Below are 25669 nucleotides of genomic sequence, written 5' to 3' on the forward strand. Positions count from 1 at the left end.
GATATTGATGCTTTTCATATGCTATACATTGAACTTCACGTGTAAATAATGGTATTGTTATATTCATTAATAATTATTCTTGTGCTTTTAAATGTAATAAAAACATGTAAAAACTGTTTTATTGTCAAGTTTATACAGATTAAAATAGGGCCAATATAATATTACACATGTATTTAAGTCCCTGGAGCATGGCATAAAATGGCTCCTAGGGCTGAAAAGTGGCTCCCAAGTTTTTAAATTTGACAAAATTCATGGCACAAAGAAAAATATTTCCAAGGGAGGCCCTGGCCTGGACTAGCTACTGGGCAAGGCACTTTATTCCAATTTCCTAAATAATCTACTTATGGTGTTATACCACAAAGCAACACAAAACCTATTCAAACCAATCATGTCTGCATTTCATTTAGTGTCTTATTGTTTTAAGTTTACAGTCTAAGATATGCTTTTTAATTTTTGTATTTATTGCTTCCATTAATTTTGTTACCATTCAATTTGAGTCAGGATTACCATTTTCGAAATACAGTGAAACCCATCAAACCAAAAATCCTTCCAACCCACAATTTTTGTGAGCGTTTGAGAAGTTTTCAATTGCCTGAGGTTTTTTGCAGATGTTAAAAAGGTATCTTTTGGATCACTTACATGCCATGTATGAGAGAGAGAGAGAGAGAAGAGAGGGAGAAAGAAAGAATACAGTTATCTGAGCATTGTTGCCTGTGTGCAGAAAAGTATGCAAATTAAGAAAGCATGTATTTTGTATATTTTATTTTAAATATATGCATTTAATGAAGAATTAGCTGAACATTATACGTTCCTACCAAAATTCATATCCTCTCACATTAATAAGTACAGTTACTCCATATATAAATACTGTCCTTGTCACAAAAAACATCTGAGGAATGAGACAAGGTACATTTATAACTTATGAATGAGACTCCACAATGTTTAAATGATGTCTATAATTCACAGTACACGAGCCTGTCTTGACGCTAATGTGGCTAATGTTAAGACTCTATTTCTTGAGTCAAATAACAGCCAGCCTTACCAATTGTGAAGATTTTTTAAACTCTATTATAACCTCTAAAATTTCAGGGTATGTCATATCTCTGCCACAAGGTTCAAAACATACAATCTCATCATCATATTCATCATCAGCCTAATTGCTTTCATGAAATTGTGACACAAGTTCAAAGTCATGTGACTCAGACATAAATCAAGTCTGTGTGATACAGAATTGTTCCAGATCATAAATAGTATAGCCTGCTGACTTCTAATTTTATTTACATTATTTATCTATTTAATGAATAGCTGTGTAGTCATCCACAATTTCCTGTTAGCTACATATGTCACTGGCAAATTTATGAAATTAATGTTCTTAAAGCAATGGGATTCAGAGCCTTGCCTATTGCTGTAGCACTGCATGTAAAACATCACTGTTGTGAGAGAAGACAGTCATGGCTACTTAGATACATAAAGAATCATTCTGAGTTAATTTGACTTGTAGAACACTGCTTTATTGGTCTCTTGGCAAAGCATCAAAAGCGACGTCACATGCCTGGTTAACAAAGCCCTGATATTTAATTTTAAAAAACAGGGAAACAATGTTCTGTTGATCATGTATACAATAGCATCAATCACAATTAGATAATCAGCAGATGAAAGTCTTTCTTAAATGACTTACCTACAGGTACTTTGTTATTAATACATGTAATTAGCCCTACAAGCTGGCTCTATTGTATGGTGCAAAGACTTCAGATTAGCTTATTGTCAGCCCTAATTTGTATTGGTGCACATGTTTTAATGGTGCATACCCTTGAGGCATTTTCAGTGTCCTTTTCTCACAGATCAGATCACTACAATACCTGTCAACCATAATTAATCTCTTCAAGAGTGTCAGGAATTTAGCAGTTAAATATAATTCGAGGTTTCAACTGAGTTTCAGTGTTATGGGGTATTTTTCAGCATAAAATCAAAAGTTGGGATCAAAATTGGTTTTGATATTCAGAATCAAGGGGTTTCGGTTTAGTGAGGGAAAAAATGATGTTAAAGAAGGAAAAAATTCAGGACTAAAAAAAATATGGTCTTGAGGGATTTCCGTATACTGAGGTTTCAGTTTTGAGGGGTTTCACTGTAGTCCTGAATGTCGAGGACTAAAGTTTTTTGTATTTTGTATCCCGCCTTATTGTGTTATTTCAAGATAATAGATAATAGGAAATGCACAAAATTCAAGATGACAGTATTTAATTTACAATTAAAAACAAACACACCTATAAATGTAATAAATATTTAAAAAATAGAAGATGAGATATTTATCAATGAATTTGATTTATTATTTGTTTTGTTCCCCAAAAAACAGTTGTAAAGATACAACTACCAGTGATAATGATATATTAATGGTAACTGTTATCGTTTAAATTAGAACAATTTCACAGCTTGTAAATCCAGTTGTGTCAAGACCCTGACCCCAGACTATCATGTAAAAGGGCATTCAGTCAAAAATACAGTTTTTAATATCCATTCACTCATTTATCATCCATCATTCTGCTTTTGTGTTCTCCATTTTCTTTAAACTGCAATTATCATTAAATCTGCATTCATTCTGCATTTAATTTCTGTTCATTCTGCATTTAATTTTCACTGCTAAACTTAAACACTTCAGGGTCTGTATTACGTGGATTTGACTGTTTCACAATATCCTTGCACTTCTATGAACATGTGGGGAAAGAAAACTGCACAATAGTTACCTCAGTATATAAAATAAAACCTTATTCTATATAAGATCCTGTCTAACCACGCATTAAATATCTCTTGTACAGAACGGAATAAGTACACATGAAAATGAATTTTAATTTAATTAAATGAATTTGAGAAAGCTTGTGATGAACTAGTAGAGACAGATGCATTGTTTGACTGAAAGTACACAGATTAGCCATCTTGGGAAACAAAAGTACTTCATTATGATCTAATACTAGGCAAAACAAAGACACAGACTATCCATCTTGGGAAACAATAGTACTTCATTATGATCTAATACAAAGGCAAAACAAAGACACAGATTAACCATCTTGGGAAACAAAGGTACTTCATCATGATCTAATACTAGGCAAAACAAAGATGCAGCAGTGTATACTCACCTTTCTCAAGGCAGATCTACCATTAGGAGCTTTCCCTATTGCGTAGCCTAAGAAGAAGAATAAACATCAAGTTTACAACAAATACTGAATGATTCAAATAACTTCATATATATATATATATATATATATATATATATATATATATATATATATATATATAAATAATGCATCGATTTCCTTTACGTTTGTAAAATAAGCATATTTATAAATGTAAAACAAAAATAGGTATGAAATGTGCTATTCTGAAAATCTGGTTCCTAACTGTGTTATGTACTTTTATTAATTGTTTTTTTCTAGCAATATCTAGCATTATTTTTTCATTTCTTATTTTTTTAAGCTTTCCTTTCTTTTATAAACATCCTCTATGCAAAATTAGAAAATTTGTTGACTAAGTGTACAAATCTAACATTTACAAATTCACATACATTTTCAAACCTGAAATAAAGGTCACATCTGATAACTAATCACCTGTCATTCTTTTCAAATCCTACAAACCAAATTTTTTTAAAAATAAACCCTTATTAAGCAAGTATGTGTCTTAGAAGGCCACTTATCTCACTTCCCAAAAGTTGCTGTTTGATTCATTACATTACAGAAACCACAGCCTGGTACAAGTAAGTGAACATGATGTAGATATAACTTCCTGTTACCAGGCAAAGGTAGCCATCAGCTGGCTGCATGAATCATGCATATTTGAAGCTTCAACATCAATACTTAGTGTTTGCTATTTCTGTCTGATATTAAGACAGGAGTTTCAGGTTTACATGACCAAAAAAAAAAAAAATTCAACTCAAAGATTAACATATATCTATGGACAACCCAAATCCGTACAAGTAAACTCATAATCATTAAAACCTTTTAATTACAGATATTGAGCTCTGAAGTCTGCAAGATGGAAACACTGTGAAGTACTACCTCACCACAACATTGTTTACTGTATCAGTGTTAGCAAAAGTCAATCTCTTTCTTTTTGTACAAAAACAGTAATTAATTTGACAAAATATAACAATATAAAGCATTATAGGTACAAACAAATTTTTGTTAATAAATTGGCTGCTCTAAACTTTTGTAAAATTTCTGAACTTTGTTTTATTCAGTGTAGCAGTGCATTAATTAACTGCATTGGCACAGAACAGGAAAACAAATCCATGCAAATAAATTGCTTTTGACATAAAAATATATGGTACAAAAAAATCTTTTTTTTAAAGTACATATAAGGAAATATTTCACTCCTGAAATGGAAACATTTTGTGTTGTCACTCATGGCTTCATAGTTTCCACTTAACTCATGATATATATATATATATATATATATATATATATATATATATATATATATAGCTATCCTTCATATTTCTGGAATTTTGATCTTGCTATGGATGTTTAATTTGCATTGTTTGCTTGTTAGTTTCTGTTTCTATTTCATTATGTGCTATATGGACTTAACCTTGCCCAAAATCTAGTTCATTTTCTACCTGACCAGAATCAATGATTTTTTTTTAAAATTCTGTAAACAATTAATACATAGCCATTATTTTCTCTGCGAGTATGGGTTTAATGTTAGAATTATTATCAATAGAAGTAAACATATTTATTTGGGTATGGATTAGGTTATTGGAATTCCGATATAAATATACCAGGCCTACCTAATGTATTCCATGTTCAATAATTTTAGTAACAGACCTTCTAATTATAACTAAGATTTTCTCTTGTAAACATTTGGAACCTTCTAGAATCAAATTTTCCATTAGGTGTGTGTGTGATTAGGATTTTTAACGTAGCATTAACAATTTTTCAGTCATATCACCATGATGTCTGCAGTGTGGCAGTTTATAGTGATATCTAGCACTGTGGAATCATGCCACAGGCATGTAGCATGATATCCCACCCAGTCACATTATCCTGATGCCAGGCTGACCAGTCCTAACACTAACCTCTTAATGCTGAGTGCCTAGCAAGGCTGCTGTTAGTACCATTTTAGTAAGTCTTTGGTATGACTTGGTAGGGGTTCAAACCCACAACCTCTGACTTCCATTTCCATTTGGTAATATTTTTTTAAATAGAAAATGTTAATTGTGACCTGAGGTCAAGGAGAGGAATATATAATTGTTTTTCTAGAAATTATTCATTCGTTATAAAATCTTGAGCCAGAATGATTGTTGTGTCAAATATTTAATTTGGGCTGAAATTTATTTATTCATATTATTTAATTCATGTGATTCTTCTCTGGAAAGACAAATAGACACTTGAATTTATAGTTAAATTTCAAATTAATGAATATATTCCCATATATGAACAGGTCTAAACACTAAAAAGTGTATGACCCACGTATAAGCTGACCCACAACTCTGAGACACATCAAGATGCAAGAGGTAAGTTCTAAATGCATTTATTTAGGCAAACTTATATTTTAAAAAAATTACATGTATACTTATCTCAAGGCTGGCACTGCACTGATTATTAAAAAGAAATGGTATAAACTTTTTTGAAAAGTAATTTATTTAATTTTCTGTTTCTGCCTAATTTAGATGTGTATAATTTGATATAACGATGACAAGAATTTAGCAATTACGAGTTGCTGTAACACTACCTCTCCCTTTTGACTTGATTGTTTGTTTATGCATTATTGCATTGTACATTTTATATCAGTGCGCCAGTAATTAAGTTTTTACTTTGCTTTGAAATTGTAAGTACCTAACTCATTAAAATGTAATCCCAGCATGACAACACAATGAACAACAATACAGTTCGATTCAATGCTTGCAGTTAGGCCTCTGAACATATTTACATAATTGTGCCACCACATGAACATTGTAGGTTTCAAACACTGTAGGTCTGACTATGCACCAAATTAAGTACATCCCTTGGAGTTGAATCATGGGCACCATTGCGCTAAACTTTAATGATATCTACAAAATACAAAAATTGAAGTTTTAGAAATAATGCTTTGAAAATTAAGCTAATACCGTAAAAGCTGAGTTGTAGTTTGATTGATGTAAGTGACCTTACACCATATTTGTCAACTTTCAAGCCAGGAGGAAACAAAAACTCCCAATTTTTTGGGGTCGCTCCACACCTACCTTTTGATTTCATAATATCTTCCGATTTTTACAGAGAACTCCCGATTATTACATTATGTCTTCAATTTTCATTTCTTCTAAACAAGAAAAGTCCTACATGTTATGCTGTATCACTGTGAATTATTGTTGTCACGAAATAATTACTTTACTGGAAAGAATTTGCATCTTCACTAAATAGAATGTTAAGTTTAAGCATTAATCACGTAAACTAATGATTTTTTTACCTTTACAAGTATACAAAAATAATAAAAAACCAGAACAAAAAAAATAAACCACAACAATAAAATCATCCACAATTAATTTCAATTCCAAGAATGATCACTATGAATGCTGTCATTCCATATGCTATAGTGCCATTCCCACAAAAGAAACTTACATGAGTGAATACCTGGCAATTTTAAACCATATGTACCAATGTTAATTACCATCATTAAATTAAAAAAGGAATGAAAATACATACCACGCAGCAAATGTGTCCTCAAAAAACTAATTCAGAATACATGTTTTATAATAAACAATACTAAATGCTTTACGAGCTGACAATAAGGGAATAAGGTTGGATATACAACGATATACCACATGTATGGTACCATGAGGCTGCCTATTTCAGTACCTTTACTTCAGCAAAATTGGGAATCCTATATTTGCCAATCAATTGCTGGTGACTGCATAACACACAACAGTGTAGAGGGCGCTTCTTTGAATTACGATGGAGGGCCAATCATGTTCACAAAATAGTTGCATCGATAAGGATTAACTTCTAATTAGTCGCATGGGCTTTCTTGCTTGTTTATTTAAGACTAATCTTTAGCTATTGTGCAGTTTGACCACAGCTGACCAGAATATAAAAATAGGGCACGTCCTGGGGGGAAAATAGGGCGTGTCACAAGGAGAAAAGGTGAGTCTTTTTGCAAATTTCACGCATATTGGACCAGGAAGATCGTTCAATATTTAGTGAAAACAAGGTTTTAAAAATGCCACGAAAAACCTCCCAATTTTAGGTCCCAATCTCAATTTTTTTATTCAGTCTCACTTGGCTTTTGAAAAGTTCATACGTATGCCTTACACCCTGTTTTACAAAACTGCGATAATCATGCTAATATTATGGAATAAAAGGCAATAACACACTGATGTTCTGGTATAGTTACCTGCCAAAATTCCTTCTTAACACAAGCCAGTTTCAGGATTTTAATGATTAACTGGCCTGTACTGCTGCCACAAAACAAAAGACAAATTTCACCAAGTATCAACACAGAAGACACCAAAATATCAAGCTTTCCACTGTATAGAAAGTTATGATGTTTGTTTAGCCGAAACATAAAACTAAAATTGATTGATGTTGATCTTGGCTGATCTATATGAGAACTTTAGCCTTTATTATTACCACTCTTCATGAACATGTAAATTATGATGGTTACGAGCCTTGTACAATTAAACGTACGTACCTTTTCAAAAATATTACCTCAATTTGTAGGATCGCTTATATCATTGAAAATGAGTAACTCGTGAGCACCTGATTCAACATAAATGAAACAGCTATTTAAGGACTAGCTGAAATGTTATCTGGAAGGGCGCAATTTGGTGAAAGCAATGAATAAAGCAAAATCTGCATCTAATATGTTTGGGAATAAATAAGGGTTTAAGTGACGCTATGCTCACTTTCCACTGTATAAGAAATGTAGATTATAGTACAGCCTAGTCTCCCAGGTAAACTCAACCAGCCCATGAATTATGAAGTCTGCATTTACCTTTATTTAATTTTTTGCTGGAGAAATCAGAAAATATGCACATGCAAAATAATAACAAAATCATGCAAAGTACCTTATAACAGTTTAATAATTATCAGGTCACTGAAAGTCCTTTTTTTTTTTTTTTTACATACCTATGTCTTTTTGTGTCCCAAGATTTACATCCATTACAGTAGTCAACAAAAAGACCTAAAAACTGTTAAGTTTAGACACTGGCCCACTAATAAGCCAACCCCCTTCTTCCAGGCCTTTACTTTTTTCTAAAATTCAGCTTATAAGTGAATATATATGATAGGATTTATTCTTGCTTTGTATTATTGTGATTTAACAAAAGACTGTTGGTACATCACCACAACACAGGCACATCAACACTTTTCAGCACTGGATTTGAACTAAAGTTTATTCAGAATTTTAATCTTCAGTACTTGCATCAGTAATTCTAGGGTTATTTGGGATTTAATTTTCAATACTTTAAGTTCTTTTTACATTTTTTTAAATACATTTTTCACTTTGTATTCTAGGAAATAGATTATTTTTTAAATTTTACAAAACTTGTTGGTTTGCATTCTTTTCTGTTACTTATTTTAAAACCAAGGAGTTGTAATAATCTATATGAAGGATGCCACTCCCCAAAAATTGATCTGACATTCCAAAGCTTTACTGTGAAGGTTCTTTCCACATATTTTGCAAAATAAATTAAATGTATCAACTTACATAATTTTTAAGTCAGTAAATGGAATCTTTCATCTGAAAATGGGTGACTGTAGGGCTTTATCTGCCAAGTTATTACCCCAAATACCAATGTCACAAGGCAGCAGTACAGAATTCATTTTGCTTTGTTCCAGATTTTACAGGTAAATCAGTTTCTATAAATATTGGAATTTTACAGTGTAGTCAAATTTTAGGATTTGCAAAATTTTCAGTGTGGAAAGAAAATCTGAAAAGATGATAACATCTGTTTCTGAGACGTTTCACTATAGTTCATATAGCTGAGTATGGCTGTAATTTCTGCAGTAAAAATATAGGCTTAATGTTTTTTTGTCTTGAGATGGTGCTGTGGCAACTCCAATCTTGTCTACATCTTTTAACTGTCTGTATACTAGAACATATGCAATGACAGTTATCCTTCAAGAATGGCAATTATTGCCATAGCTGTGCAAAATATTTTGCAATGTTTTTGTTGAATTTGTTTTTTTTTATAATGATTACTGGCAAGGTCTCGATATGGATACAATCCAACTAATAATGTGGATTACACATAATACAATATGGAGAAATTCCAATGTCCTTTTAACTGTAACTGTCCATTCAGGGTTTATCTCTTTGTCATGTCCACAGACATCATGCAAAATTGCAGAAAACCTGCTGTACTAGAGTCGACATTCCCACTGCAATGAAATGTCCATGCTTAGGCAGTTATTTACATCAGGTGCCCATAAGCACTTGTATGAAAATATAATGGAAGTGTCCACAGGCACTCCACTAAAAATCAATCGGAGAATCGAAAGGAGCTTGCATTAAAATGTGGTATGGTTGTCCAGATACACTTGTACATTTGTCTGTTGTGAAGATAAATAAATGTCGATCTGTATTTTATGCATTTCACTGTCAACAAGTATATCTAAAAAAGCATAGTCACTAATTGTATTTTTAAAACTGGATGTGATCGTCACCAATTATGCATGTTTAAAAAAATGGATGTGATCATCAACAATTATGCATGTTTAAAAAAATGGATGTGATCATCACCAATTATGCATGTTTAAAAAATGGATGTGATCATCACCAATTATGCATGTTTTAAAAAAATGGATGTGATCATCACCAATTATGCATGTTTAAAAAATGGATGTGATCATCACCAATTATGCATGTTTTAAAAAAAAAGGATGTGATCATCACCAATTATGCATGTTTTAAAAAAAATGGATGTGATCATCAACAATTATGCATGTTTTAAAAAAATGGATGTGATCATCACCAATTATGCATGTTTAAAATGGATGTGATCATCACCAATTATGCATGTTTAAAAAAATGGATGTGATCATCACCAATTATGCATGTTTAAAAAAATGGATGTGATCATCACCAATTATACATGTTTAAAAAAATGGATGTGATCATCACCAATTATGCATATTTAAAAAATGGATGTGATCATCACCAATTATGCATGTTTAAAAAATGGATGTGATCATCAACAATTATGCATGTTTAAAAAATGGATGTGATCATCACCAATTATGCATGTTTTAAAAAAATGGATGTGATCATCACCAATTATGTACGTTTTAAAAAAATGGATGTGATCATCACCAATTATGCATGTTTTAAAAAAATGGATGTGATCATCACCAATTATGTATGTTTTGAAAAAAAGCAGATCCAGATCTCATGGCAATGGTCGTGAAAAGGTTATTTTACCAAATTCACATTTTGTTTTCATTTGTTTGAGTTCATTCTGCATTTCATTCGCATTCTGTTTGCATTTCATTCATTCTAATTTTGCATCAATTTCTTCCATTCATTGTTTACTTCATTTTCCTCCATTTGGAGTGCATTACCAAAAAGTGGAATTTGTTTTCAGTAGTATCAAATGGAGAAAACTAAGACTTGCATACTTGTTTTATTGTGTCTTAATAAATAAAAAATGCCTACAAAATTCAAAAGACAAAACTGATTTTATTATGAAATACAAATGTATAAACTATTTTGTTCCTATTTCATTTCATTCAAGTACAAACTTGTACAGATACCACTACCAGTGATATCACATCAATGCCAGTTTTTAGTTGAACAATTTAATGGCTTGTAAATAGTGAAAATTTCATTTTCATGTATTATTCCTTCTTCTGCATTTTATTTCTCCATTTCCTTCACATTGCAGTCATTATTTCTCCATTTCTTTCACATTGCAGTCTCCATTTCCTTCACACTGCAGTAATTATTTCTCCATTTCCTTCAAACTGCAGTCTCCATTTCCTTCACAATGGAGTCATTATTTCTCCATTTCCTTCAAATTGCAGTCTCCATTTCCTTCACATTGCAGTCTCCATTTTCTTCATATTGCAGTCATTATTTCTCCATTTCCTTCACACTGCAGTCTCCATTTCCTTCACATTGCTGTCATTATTTCTCCATTTCCTTCACAATGGAGTCATTATTTCTCCATTTCCTTCACAATGGAGTCATTATTTCTCCATTTCCTTCACATTGCAGTCTTTATTTCCTTCACAGTACACACATTATATTATTTGCATTCATTCTGCATTCTGTTTTAATTTCAGTTGCATTAGGGTTAGGGGTTAGGGTTAGGGTTACATTACCAGTTTCAGGGTTTGTACATAGTGCCACAGCTGGTCTGTATCTGTGCTGTTCTTAGTGAAGTACACATAGATAGTAAGTATGGGATATATACGTGTTAAATAACTTACCAGCAAGTCCATTGCCATTTCCTGTGACAACAAATGCACTAAATCGGCTTATACGTCCCAGTGTTCCAGTCATTGTTGCTACTCTTTTGAACTGAGGATACAAAAAAACTATAATGAAATATAAGAATGTGTCAGTGAATGAGGACTTCATGGAACAATTACCCCACCTATAAAAAATACTATGATCAGGAGTTTTCCTCTAATTTTAGCACTTAAAAGTCCATGAGACTCAGTGCTATTTATAAAACACTTATTGAACAAAACGGTGATTTGAAAGCTGTATCACAAAAGCTTACATGAGATGTTCAGCCTCAGACCTGCCAACCCAAACAAGACCTTCTCAGTAAGGCAGTCAAAATGTTTGATTAAGTTAAACTCTTTTCAGCAAAGTGTAATGAATATCATGTTCTGCTATTTGTCAACATGAAAACGTGCATTTAAAATGTTCTGCATGATCTGGGACTAATGCTGTGAAGGTAAACATTATGTTCAAACTAAAAAAGTTTGTCAAGTACACTTAGACCATAATAACTCCACTGCAGATCAGAAACTGCAGATGCAAACCAAATGGAGCTCAAAGGCTTTATCTCTCAACATTATGTAATCTTAAATTATTTTTTTCAATTTCAACTGCAATGGCAATCACCTCTCTAGTCATGAGACATATACTGCACTCAGATCCACAGAATATGATGTTCATTAAATGTAATTGTTTCCTTTTCTTGCCTTTTTCCCAAGAATCTGAATATTCCTTTTGATACTTCTATGCTGTTTAAACATTTTAAGAGGCTTATTGTCCTTTTCATGTTCCTAGTGTTTTTGTTCATTCAATGCTATTTCTAGGCAATGCTATAAGCACCAGCTTAATAAGGCTGGCATTTTGCCAGTTTAAAGCATGAGAAGCTTCTGTAGAAGTCTGACTGGTACTCTAACTGTATAAGTCTGACTGGTACTCTAACTCCACTGAATCTAATATAAAACACTGATCTGGATCAAACATGGACAACTCAGCTTCCAATTTTGACCACAATGATTGCATTTTCATAATTTTTGCCATTATTCCTTAAGTCTATAATCTAAAGGTCATTTCAGAAAGACTTATGATAAAATCATAAGGGTTGGCTGGTCTGCAGCCTGCCTTTTATTTCGCAAGGTAAAACAACATTGAAATTAATCAAAAAATTTAATGTTGTTGAGGTTAATCTTGGGTGTGACCAGAAGGACAGACACACACAGGGACTCCAAGTTATTGCTATGTCAAGTTTCTGACAAGGAAGGCTCAATAAAACTTGCTGATGACAAGACTATTTAAAATGTTATACCTAATACATCTAATAATACATACAATACAAAATTCACAGAAAATTTTTACTGATTTTCATGCCTAAGGGTGTTTGATTTTATATCAACTAATATTACTTCAAATTATATGACACCAAAAGTAAACTTGTTAAATGAACCTTAACATTTCTTAAACACTATAGGGTGAAACTAGTACCATTTTAACAAAAGCAACAAATAGAGACATGCATCAACAGTTTTAAGACTCACAGTTGAAGTATTTTAAAATCATATAAAATGTTTAGATCACTATGCTGTTTGCAGAAAGGACTTACTTTTGCTTCATTTTTTAAAACCCAAGAGCATGTTTGAAAGAATATCTCCATATTTTCATAATTCTTCATGCATAGGGTCTATATGTAAAATGTTCATCAGGATCCATGTGTGACAAGCTCAGCAGAGTCCATATGTGACAATCTCATCAGGGTTCATATGTGACAAGTTCATCCATGGACCATATGTGACAAGCTCATCAGAGTCCATATGTGACAAGTTCATCCATGGGCCATATGTGACAAGCTAATCAGAGTCCATATGTGACAAGTTCATCCATGGGCCATATGTGACAAGCTCATCAAGGTCCATATGTGACAAGCTCATCAGGGTCCATATCTGACAAGCTCATCAGAGTTTACATGTGACAAGTTCATCCATGGGCCATATGTGACAAGCTCAGCATGGTCCATATCTGACAAGCTCATCAGAGTCTATATGTGACAAGTTCATCCATGGGCCATATCTGACAAGCTCATCAGGGTTCATATCTGACAAGCTCATCATGGTCCATGTGTGACAAGCTCATCAGAGTCCATATGTGACAAGCTCATCAGAGTCCATATGTGACAAGCTCATCATGGTCCATATGTGACAAGCTCATCATGGTCCATGTGTGACAAGCTCATCAGAGTCCATATGTGACAAGCTCATCAGAGTCCATATGTGACAAGCTCATCAGAGTCCATATGTGACAAGCTCATCATGGTCCATATGTGACAAGCTCATCAAGGTCCATATGTGACAAGCTCATCAGGGTTCATATCTGACAAGCTCATCAGAGTCCATATGTGGCAAGCTCATCAAGGTCCATATGTGACAAGCTCATCAAGGTCCATATGTGACAAGCTCAGCAGGGTCCATATCTGACAAGCTCATCAGAGTCTATATGTGACAAGTTCATCCATGGGCCATATCTGACAAGCTCATCAGGGTTCATATCTGACAAGCTCATCATGGGCCATATGTGACAAGCTCATCAGAGTCCATATGTGACAAGCTCATCATGGTCCATGTGTGACAAGCTCATCAGAGTCCATATGTGACAAGCTCATGAGGGTCCATGTTTGACAAGCTCATCAGAGTTCATATGTGACAAGCTCATCAAATTCCGTACTATTTGTTCTACAGCTAACCTCAAACAAACAGCAGATACATGTTGTGACAGAAAATATAGATCTATTTCTGATCAAAGTTGGGCTGGCATTATACCAGGAAGTACAATATATCCAATGCAAGACTCTCCTACTCACTTCTAATACTCTGGTATCAAATCCTTCAAACGTGTCTGAAACAAAAATGAGGCATGGTTAAGTAGAACATTGATATTATAGATCTGTGTCTTCTGATAGGGCTGTAAATCATTACCATTCAATTAGTGCACAAATATTACAATACTTCAATACGGATGTTATCAGATCATAAGCTTTTGATAAAACAATATTCAGACACATGATACTTCACTTGAATGTATTTTCATATTCTTTTCTTCCCCTTTATTCCACCACTCACAGTATTATAGATTATACCATTAAGACCATAGTGTTTATACAACCACAGATCTATGATGGAGATGGCATAACAATAATAATAAACTACACGTCCCCTGAATTCACAAATTTCAAACTGGAATCTTTATTTAAAGAAAACATCAAAATTAAACTCTCACAAAAGTTACAGCCAATATCACTAAACCTGCCAGTAGAAGTTATGTCACTTGTTGTAATGAGAAGAAAAATTCATTGGTGGATCAACATTTATTGTATTTTATGACAATTTTCCATGTCAGGCTATTAGGATAAACTCAATAATATTGCCACTGTAAATCAGCTGTGATAGTGGTTAGGGCAAGGTTGACATCTACCAACTTGTATATTTACCTCAATGATTTGCTTTTAAAAATATGGGGATTATGTATTAGTAATAACACCTACCTATAGTAGATGATGGTGGTTCTTTCTGGGGTTTTCCCAGGTTCTTCCTCCACCATTTATACTGGCCATCATGTATAGCCTATCTTGTGCTGAAAAAGGGCGTTAAACCCTACAACAACAACGACCTGTAGTGGATGTAAATGTTGTGTAAATACAATGAATTACAGTACAGCTCAAGTGATTTTTCATTTTTCCACCCATTGCTTTTGGCAGTAATCCCCTCCACACTTGCTCCATATTGAAGCTCCATGGTGGAGGGATAATTACCTTCCAAATTATGACCAAGACTTGGCAGGAACTTGTTTTGCACCTTCACCATGAGAGGGGCTCATAAATATTCATTGACATTTAATACACAAAGAATGTAATAATGATTTACAATCAGGTACCAAATGAAAAATTACTGATCTTGCTGTCCAAGTTATATTTGGCCAGTAAAAAAAGCATTTAAAAATACTTTTACAGAGTCAGTATATGTGTACTTAAAAAGTTGATTGTCAGGAAGTCTGTGCATTCCTAATTCAGCTAAACCAATACAGCCCAACAATTTCCAATTATGATGTGTGGAAAATATATACCAATGACACTCTAGGAATTCACCAGTCAAGCAAAAAATGTTATGGTCCAAAAGAGGTTCTTACCCAAATTTATACATTTGTATACCATCTGAAGTGAATACATCAGATTATCAATGTCTGCTCAATCAAACATTATACATACCCAATCAATTTTATGGACCAAATTGTCAGCAGTTTTGGTCATTGTCACACACATGTAACCATAAACCCTTTTCTTCTTAATCCTCTTTCTTTTCTAGCTTCAAAAGGTTCAAATATACACTGGAAACTGTCCTGCCAATGTTAACACTGATTGGAACAAAACTGTTTAAAGTTATAGGGGTGGAAGGATTGTTAATATAATCATACTACTTTCTGCTCTGCAGTGAAGCAAAGTCATAGTTATAAAACAAATGTTTCAATGAATACTGTTGTTTTTTTTTTCCCCCTCTGTTGTCATGAGAATGACTAAACATAGTTTAAGGAACTTGCTCTGAACTCGCAGTTAAATGGTCTCCTCTGGAACTGGGTTCAGGCAGTTGACATGTACAGTGTACACACACCTGTTAAATTGTCATCACAAGAGCATGACAAGGTTTATACCTCTGATCTTCCATGTGAATTTTCAGCCAAGTACATGTGCTTTTAAGGCCTAAATACAGGTGTATTTGTTTAAACTGGCAATGTCTGAATTATTATTTTATTGTTGCCCAGAAATCAGACTCTTTGGACAAATCCAGCAAATATGAATGTTGAGGGGAAAATAACACCCATTTCATAAGTTTATAAGAACATATCAGCAAGAAATTAAATGTCAGAAGTTGAATAGACCTAGCAAATTTTTTTTATGATATAAATTATGCTTCTTTATGCACATTTTGATGGAATTAATGTTATGGATAAAAAACAGATCCAACTGATGAGTACTATATATGCTTATGTTGCAGATTTCCTATATATAAAAATAAATATTAAATACGTAATAACTATTTTAAGCATTTCTTGTTTAATCAGGAACAAGCTAATAGCCCTGTCAATAGTACTGTGCCGATTTCTATCCCCCATTTGTTTTGTTGGGGGTGGGTGGGTGGGTGGTTTTATCATTCTCTTCAGTTAGCTGACTTAGTTGCTTATAATGCAGTTAAGTACATAGAATGGTCAACAATTTTGTCATGATGGGGTCACACTGAATGTACCATAACTGGGATCAAACTTCCATAGGTGTTCCAGAGAAATCAATGCAATAACCACTGCCAACACTGTTATAAAATAATGATAACATTTAGCCAACACTGTTATAAAATAATGATAACATTTAGCCAACACTGTTATAAAATAATGATAACATTTAGCCCACACTGTTATAAAATAATTATAACATGTAGCATTAACAGAGGATGTTCAGTTTAGATCCCAGATTGGGAAAGGTGCTCAAATAAATGGCCAAAGTTAAATATAAAGGTAAACTGTGAAATGTCACAATGTTAGAATTCTGTAACATGTACATAAAATAAAAGAAACTCGTTGACACATATAAAAGTATGCAAACTAAATTTATGTTGCCTGAACAGGCATTATTTAGATAAAGGCGCAATACATGATTCAATATGTAAACATTTTTTAATTTTCAATCAATGATCTTGACCTCAGACCACAAATTCAATAGGAATCATTCTTTCATAATGAAAAACCTATGGCAAAGTTTGACAATGGTAGGTGCTGTAAAATAAATTATTGCATAGAAAAGTAAAGGACAGACTGACAGCATAATGCTTTCTATCATAAGGGAGGCATAAACAATGTTTCAAGACCTTGAACACATAATTAGTTTTAACATGAAAACTGAAGCACTCATTATCCTTTTAAGCCTGATATATGGCTTTTTTTGTGGGCTGTTGTTATTTTTGTTGTTGTTGTAGTAAGGTTTAATGCCATTTTCATCACAAGATAGGCTATACATAGTGGCCAGTATAACTAGTGGAGGAAGAACCCTGGAAAACCCCAGGAAGAACCACCTACCCACAAGAAGCTACTGGCAAAGCTTTCTCACGTACCCACGTTAGCCGAGCCTGAGACTTGAACCCACACAGACAGAGGTGAGATGGCAGTGATCCAGAACAGTGAGCATTTCAGACCACTCAGCCACTTGGGGCCCCTTTCATGTGGGTTAAATTTATTGGTTGATTTATCATTACAAGCTGTGAATGAATGAACATCTGCTTGAGTTAGACTACTGTGGATGACATTATACATCTTAAAGCAAATCAGAAGTACAACTCACAGTCTTCAACAGGATCTGGACATCCAATACTAGTCCCTGGCAGTTTGTTTCCTGTCCAGCCCCTCTGCAATGGGGGAATCTTACTACGTGCCTGCTTCTTCATTGACTGTTCTCGTAACTTGATCAGTTCTTCTTGTTTTTGAGGATTCAGTGGCAGTACCTGCATTTTATTTGCTTCTCTTCCTTCCTTTCTGGATATAATTGGGGCATTCAAACCAGGCCATTGCATCCCTTCTCGGCCTATGAATCAAGAGTCATACAAAAGTAGTGAAAAGTCAAACATGTTTGTCATAAAACAAAATGGCACTTAATCAAAAAACATTTCTATCGGATGTGTTAAACCAAAAGAAAAGTGACAGGTAAACTGGGACACACAATAACTCAAAATTTAATTTAAATCATGAAAGAGAAAGAAATTTTTTTAAAAAAAGAATGCTTCCTTTTAAATAAATACACACCATAGTATACTATGTTTTTTAACTGCATTTTCCAACAATCCACAGACATCATACATATATCTGTCTTCATTTACAGAACTTTTCTTCTTATTCAAAATGTAAAAACAGAAGTTATTCAAGAAAATTACAATTATAACTTTCATTTTAAAATTACAATTATAATTTCCACCCCATAATTATTAGTACATCATCATCATGTAGTACAAGTAATAAAACAAAAAGTAACAAAAATTTGAGACAGTGCAGTAGTCAAGCTGTACCAAAGATGAATATAACAACTGATACAGAACATATCCGACTTTCAAAAACTGAAACAAAGCACAAACGTTCCTGATGTATCACAATGACATTGTTAAGATCTCTTTGAAAAAATTCCCAATAATCCCAGAATAATTTTAGTTCAGAGTCAATGAGCACTTTGTAATTCTAAGGAATAAATCAAACAAATGTTTACTCTTAAATTATATATAAGCATAGCATTAAACATATCTGCAGACTGATATTAAAACAACAAAGGAAATAAAAATCTAAGAATTAATCAACTGTCCACATCGTATAAACAGTAAACCCTTATGGCTCTACATCACAATATTTTCCAACTCAATCATCACAACACATTACCTTACATTGCAACAGAACACACCTAATTTAACCATTCATGGGAATTCATCACAAACTTGTGCACAGGTTCTTTATTACGATTCATTTTAAAACTTGTAAACACCTATTTATAGCTCATATGCAACATACAGTGATGCATCAAAAGTAAAAGACACATAATAGATATGCATAACAATATATACGTACAAAACATAGTGTTTTATATATATATATGTATATGTATATATATATATATATATATATATATATATATATATATATATCTATTATCACTGATGATAACAGTTACTAAGGGTTATTTAATTTATAACATTTTAAGTACTAAATTTCTTAAGGATCGTAAGTTTACACTTAAAGATGAGTCATTCTTGAATAGTGTTTAAAATCCAATCACAGATTTCAAGGTTCAGTAGTACTATTAAACCTGTGTCAACATCAGGTGATCTGACAAGGACAAAAGTTCTTAAAAAGGCCAGACTGACCTATTTTCTGACTGGTTAACATCTGATCTTTTTTAGTAGCTGAAGTCATTCTAGAAGGAATAATGCGCCAGTAGATCTGGGTCTGTATCTCTATGCAGTTTGTGAGAGTAAACAGAAGAACAACATAGACCTGATCTGCAGGCGCATGATGCTAAAACAGATCAGGATCTTTGAAGTATGCAGTTTGACTCAACTTATAAGTGAGTACCTACAGTAATAATACAACCAGATGATTATTTTAGGCAACAAGATTTGGCAGCCTGATTGTCAAGTCTGTAACCAAGCTTTCTGAAATGTTTTCCACCACTGAATATAGTGGTTCAGACAACTACTGACCTTCTCCCAACTTTCTACTCCTATTCAGATCTACAAAGCGCCTGGAACCTCTTGCACGGCCCCTTTTCTTCCCTACATTACTTACACCTGTCACTGACTTCCATATATTACCACTTGTTTCTGAAAAGAACACACAATGTATCAAATCAAACCTCTGAATTCATAATTTCATTTTTCTGTAAGGATACTAATGAAAATAAAATTCTAGACAACAATGAGATGCAAGTTCCCTCTGATCACAGAAAGGCAACATCCTTTTGATAATCTGACATTACGTATACAAATATTTACTTCAAGCTTAGCATATTGTACAATATCACATATATAATATTAACTATAATTTGTTATCTGGCATTTTTATAGTACTTTTAGTCCATAGTGGTTAATTTCCAGATCTAGTTTTACTTCCATACCTCCAAAACGTGTGTGTTTTTATATTAAACTAAGAACCACTTGTAAAGATCATTTCTTCTTTAGCAATTACCACATGCACAGAAACATATCATTTCTTCACAAGCATCTCCTACAAAACTGCAAAAGACCTTCAAAGATTAAAATATGCAAAGGATAACATCATGGGACTAATCCCAAAATGTCAAAGTCCATTTTTATTTCCTGATTTTAAATCTCCAAATGTGTTAATCTGACAAAAAAATATTACGACTTTACTCAAGTTAGCCAATTTATGGACCTGCAATGTTGATGCTGGCTCAAAAGTAACCAAGCGATCTATGAAACAGCTCACTCTATCCATAAATGTAAAATTTAATGTGCTTTATTACAAAATGAGAGAACTAGTTTTTGACATGACACCTCAACATATTTCCAGTTTATGTACTTATCAGGTATATGCAGATGATTTCCATGTTTGGCAAAACAATCGGAAACTTCTTAAAATTTCCCCTTTAATACTGACCAATGTTAAATAATTTTGTTAACAAGCATTCCATGCAGGACATCCAACACCCCTGGAATATGCAGTGTTTTTCCATAGCTGACAAAGAAACTGATGAAAATAACTACATGTACAGTGTGACCCCATTATAACACGGTAGTCGGGAGCCATAAAACCCGACCGTGTTATATACCGAACTGTGTTATATGCAACCAAGTCAGTTAGCTAAAGAAAACGTACCCCCCCAAAAAAAAATTGGGTGGGGGTGGGTGGGGGTGGGTGGGGGTAATAAAATTATAAATGCGGACGGTAAAATACTTGCTTCGTCGGCACAGTTACCATGTTAAATTGATGCACATTAAATGAGAAATACACCTGTAGTGAAAACAGAAGACATAATATAACAGTTTACTTTATTTAGAGAACCATGAATTGGTACATATACGTGAATCCTGTTTATATATAAATGTCTAATGTATAGCATGACTAGAGTATCAACACCGTGTACTCACATGCGAACCTCATCTTATACATTGAATCCACAATACAAGTGATTCCATCGAAAATATGCACACACAGAGCTATAAAATATTCATTAATTTTGCAATAGGACATATTGGTCTGAATTCAGTGGAAAAACATAACACAATCACGTAACGAATGACGAAACACATTTACTTTAAAGTACGTTCCAAGTCGGTAAAAGTTAGTTTGCGTTTTAAGCCGCTGTTGGTAGCGTTTGTAAGCATAAACTTTTTCCCTACAAAAAGGAAACTTTCACAGCACAGTTAACGTGTTCCAGTCACATTGGAAAATGCAAAAATCCATCAGATTCCATCACTTTTATTTAAGTTTGGTACTGACTTCCTTTGAAGAAAAGTTCTTTGCTGTTGTTGAAAGATTCTAGTCGGCTTTCTTTGATGAAGGGTGCATGCACTATTGAAGTCACAGCTAAAGGACAGCTTTGGAGAAGAAAACGAATGCCCATTTCTTATTGTGGCGGCAACATCAAATAATTGTATTGCATGATTGAGACTGGTATTTTTTCCATTTGCTGAGTACGTTTACATAACAGTCGGTGCTTCAAAGGTAATCTGTTTCCTTTGAAATTTCAGCAAACTATTTTATCTGGGTACATTTTTAAAAAGGAGTTTTGCCGTCGTTTAGACTATTCTAGTTACTGTCCCTCCATGCCTACTGAATAAACCGATAAGTAAGATGCATTTTTCTTTTTACATTTGTGGTAGCAGCATGATGCTGAATTCCACGCATGCGTCTGAAAATTAACAAAGGGTCAATGGACGATAGAGACACAGGTGTTCTGATGACAGGGACTATTACAGAAAACATGAGTTTTCTGAAGGATTTAATTCTGAGTGAAAAGAAGAGGAATTTTACTTACCATCCACATAACAAATGTCAGTCTTTGTAAATATATTAATTACTAGCGAGTGGCCGAAAATCCGATGAAAGATAGATTATGAGACAATGCCTCGTCCGGTTGATCTCCATTACCAGAAATGTGAACAACAAAAAAGCAGATATTTCAGAACATACAGAACTCTAGCTACGATGACGTAGCCTCAATTTGATTTGTTGTGGTTGAGGTAGGAGTAAGGGTACTAATATTTGTACTAACAGAACTCATGCTAGATGGTCAAGATAAGCGGATTATGATATAACAATGCACTGTTTAGATGGTTTGTCAGTATGGACAAAGAATTTGTTTATATAACAATAGATATATTTCAGTGCATTTTATATCCAGTCTGCAGCTTCCTTTCATGGGGCCTCTGAATTTCTGCACTCCAAACCAATGGTTGTATAAAAAAATTTAAACAACCAACAATATAGCCAATAAATAAAAAAGTATGTTTTGCAGCCAATAAGGAAAAACAATCCAAGTTTGCGACATTGGCAAAGACCTACGCAATCCCAGAATAAACTTTTTTATGTGTTTTTTTTTCTTCTTACTTTTAAGAAGAAAAAAATACTATTTCATGTATGAGAAAAATGCATATAAAATTTCAGGAGCCAAGCCACGATCGTCTTGTATTATTCATACACAATCTCTTCCCCAAAATGATAAGCAACTTTTTACGGGGTTTTTTTGTACTTTTTAAGATTTTTTTTTTTTTGGTGCACAAGAAAAATACATGTACTGTATATGAAATTTCGGGAGCCATGCAACAACCGCGTTATATTGGAATTCGCGTTATAAAGGAGCGCGCTATAGCGGAATCACACTGTACTTTGGTTTGTTTATATATCAATACTTGGCAAAGTTTTCCACATGAAACATCTACACTGAGCTTTTCCATCAATAACAACTCTGCAAAAGAGATATTAAAATCACAGGGACTGAAATGTTATTGCTTATATTCATTGCTCCTTTATGTACAACTGTTACTCAACAAATATAATCCTTCAGTACTTTGATTTTAAATTAACATAGAAATTTCATTATCAGCAAAGCTAGAAAATGATCTACTTACGTGTATTGATGAAAGTTACATGGCGAACAGATTGGAGGAAACACTTAATGTTGATGCCTTGACAAGTCCTCAAAATAGCAGTTTTATGCAAGATAAGATCTGGAAAAAAATTATACATTTGTGATGTGTAATAGAAATTCTCTTAAAACTTTTAAATTAATGAATGATGAACTTGTCATTATTAAAATATGAGTAATGATTCAGGCATACCTTATTGAAATTTTGTTGCAACTAAAATTGTGTACAAAATGAATATATGGCAAAAGGTTTGGCAAGTTTCAATTTAAGAAAACCAACTACTCCTACCCCATTATTAGTTACTAGTTATAAAACATCTTAAATACTAACAAGTACCATAATTTCCATATAAAATAAACATTAGAACATGTTATGTGACTGACAGTTCTCATAATATTTTAGCCATTTATAAGCACATAAGTGCATTTATATAACCCTAAAATTCGGTGAAGACAAGATGTTACCTGATACAATTCCAAGCAAGGATTTATGGAGAATGTACTCATGTATTCCATCTTCCTACACACTAAGTAAAGTATAATACAAATGTACAGTTATATGTGAATTACAGCAACCATCTGATGTATTCCATCTGCCCACACACTAAGTAAAGTATAACACAAATGTGCAGTTATATGTGAATTACAGAAACCATCAAATGTTCACAATTAATCCTGGCATTTTAATGGGCATTTAGCACTTCAACATGTTTCTGGGAGGGGACTGCAACTTTTGCTGGTGGGACTCCTATTTTTACGAAAATTAGGAGTCCTGGACTCCTAGTTGTAAAATCCTAGTGAGACCTCTGTCTCTGAGACAGATTTATGTCTCCATAATGCTGTACAGCAGTCCCTCTCTTGAATGGCACCCTGACCAGCAGACACCCACTTCTTACGGCCAGAATCCCTTGGCAGTGACAAGTTTGTATTCAAAAATACCCCTCAAGAATGGCAACCCCTCTAACATGGCCAGTGGCAAGATTAGTACTACAAAAATGTAAAAATGTTCCCCTCACAGACAGACACTTTTTATTTAAAATGTGTCCAGGACGAAATAATTAATTTATATCATGACATAAGGTAAGTAATCAGATTTTCTCTACCATTGCTACATGTCTCCCGATGTCAGGTTTCAGTTACTGAAAGAAGTGTTGACTAAAGTACATGTAATACAAAGATTAATATCATATCATTATCTATAAAAGCTAACATTTACAGGAAATGGGCTGAATAATGTTATGATAGAGCTTTGGGCTTCACACTCTTTGATGATTAAAACCGGACATAATTGTCAAGATCATAATATGGTCAGCATAGGCTAAAAATAGTTTTTGTAGATTAACACACACACAGAAATTAACCTTGAACAAAACAGGGTACTAGACAAAGACAGAAAATTCATGTGACAATATATTTATTGCTTCCTTTATGCAGAAAGGATTTCGTCCACTCTATAAAAGTTTTATCTGCATAATTAAATCAAATAAAGTTTGCAACATCTGATTAAATCATTACCAACCATTAACATGTCATCGTGTAAACGGAGACGTATTATTTTAGAAGAAAGTCGGTTATTCTATTCGATGATATTGGGTGGGATGGGGAGGAGGAACTTGCCAAACAATTTTATATAGAAAAGACTCGAACAAAACAATTTTATGTTGAAAAGACTCATATAAACAAGGTTGTAACCAATAAGGAGATTATTCAGCAGTGGGAAAATGAAGCAAATGGAAAGAGAATTATGGATATACCAAGATTAAAATGACATTTTTGAATGGTTTTGCAATGTGCATGACAACAATACCCACTTACATATCACACTTATGTCAAGAATAAGAACTATTAATGCATATTCAGTTGAAATAAGTCTATTCTCAATACAAGAAGAAACTTTTAATAATTAATGATACTTTTAAATGAAAATATTAAACGCTTTGAAGCATGTAACTTTCTTACTACACCGCTCCCTCGATAACTCGCGCCCGGATAACTCGCGATCCCGCTTATAACGCAGTGTCCGTCTTGGCTCCCAATTTTTTCCAGAGAAAATGTATTTAAAATATCTTTAAAATATGCTGAACATGAAAAAATTACGATAAGAATTGATAAATTAAACCTTGATACATTGCTTGTTTTATCATCGAAAATGGTGATTAATGCCCGTAAAAATATAATCCATATTTTGAAATTTGCAGGTTCTAAAGAAGAATTAATTTCAGAGATCTCGAAAACTCTTAATTACGCGCATTTGGACGCCAATTTTTGATCTGGGACACAGAAAATCAATGAGGCAGGAGTCCTCCGTACGCATGTAATAGGTGCGCGGGAAAATTCAAAGATTTGCCAGTCCTGTTTCAGCCACCTGCTTTGTGGGAAAATGTGTTGATCAGTTAACTGTGCTGATATTTACAATGACAGAATTCAATGACTGAAATACTCTTTGATGTACTGTTGCCATTTTATAACAGTACATTACATAAAAAAAAAAGAACATGATGCAACAGCTAGGCGGCTAGTTCAAAGGCTTTGACTGGCGTCCGAGTGAGAAAATGTACTGATATTTAGTGATTGAATTCAGAG

The 25669-nt window shown here is 33.5% G+C and overlaps 1 protein-coding gene across 1 annotated transcript in view; it reads right to left on the reverse strand.

Moving 5' to 3' along the window:
* Window positions 1–25669, reverse strand: part of LOC149808508 (small ribosomal subunit protein uS5m-like) — a 56819-nt gene that overhangs the window by 26291 nt on the left and 4859 nt on the right. Inside the window, exons 2-7 of the mRNA XM_089978259.1 lie at window positions 23070–23168; window positions 19680–19799; window positions 17783–18022; window positions 14264–14298; window positions 11397–11487; window positions 3132–3178 (exon numbers count right to left, since the gene is read on the reverse strand). Of these exons, the coding sequence (XP_089834385.1) occupies window positions 3132–3178; window positions 11397–11487; window positions 14264–14298; window positions 17783–18022; window positions 19680–19799; window positions 23070–23168 (632 nt within the window). The remainder of the gene's footprint in view (window positions 1–3131; window positions 3179–11396; window positions 11488–14263; window positions 14299–17782; window positions 18023–19679; window positions 19800–23069; window positions 23169–25669) is intronic.

Source organism: Sinohyriopsis cumingii, chromosome 1, assembly GCF_028554795.1.
Source record: "Sinohyriopsis cumingii isolate HCF-2022 chromosome 1, ASM2855479v2, whole genome shotgun sequence".
Classification (NCBI taxonomy): domain Eukaryota; kingdom Metazoa; phylum Mollusca; class Bivalvia; order Unionida; family Unionidae; genus Sinohyriopsis; species Sinohyriopsis cumingii.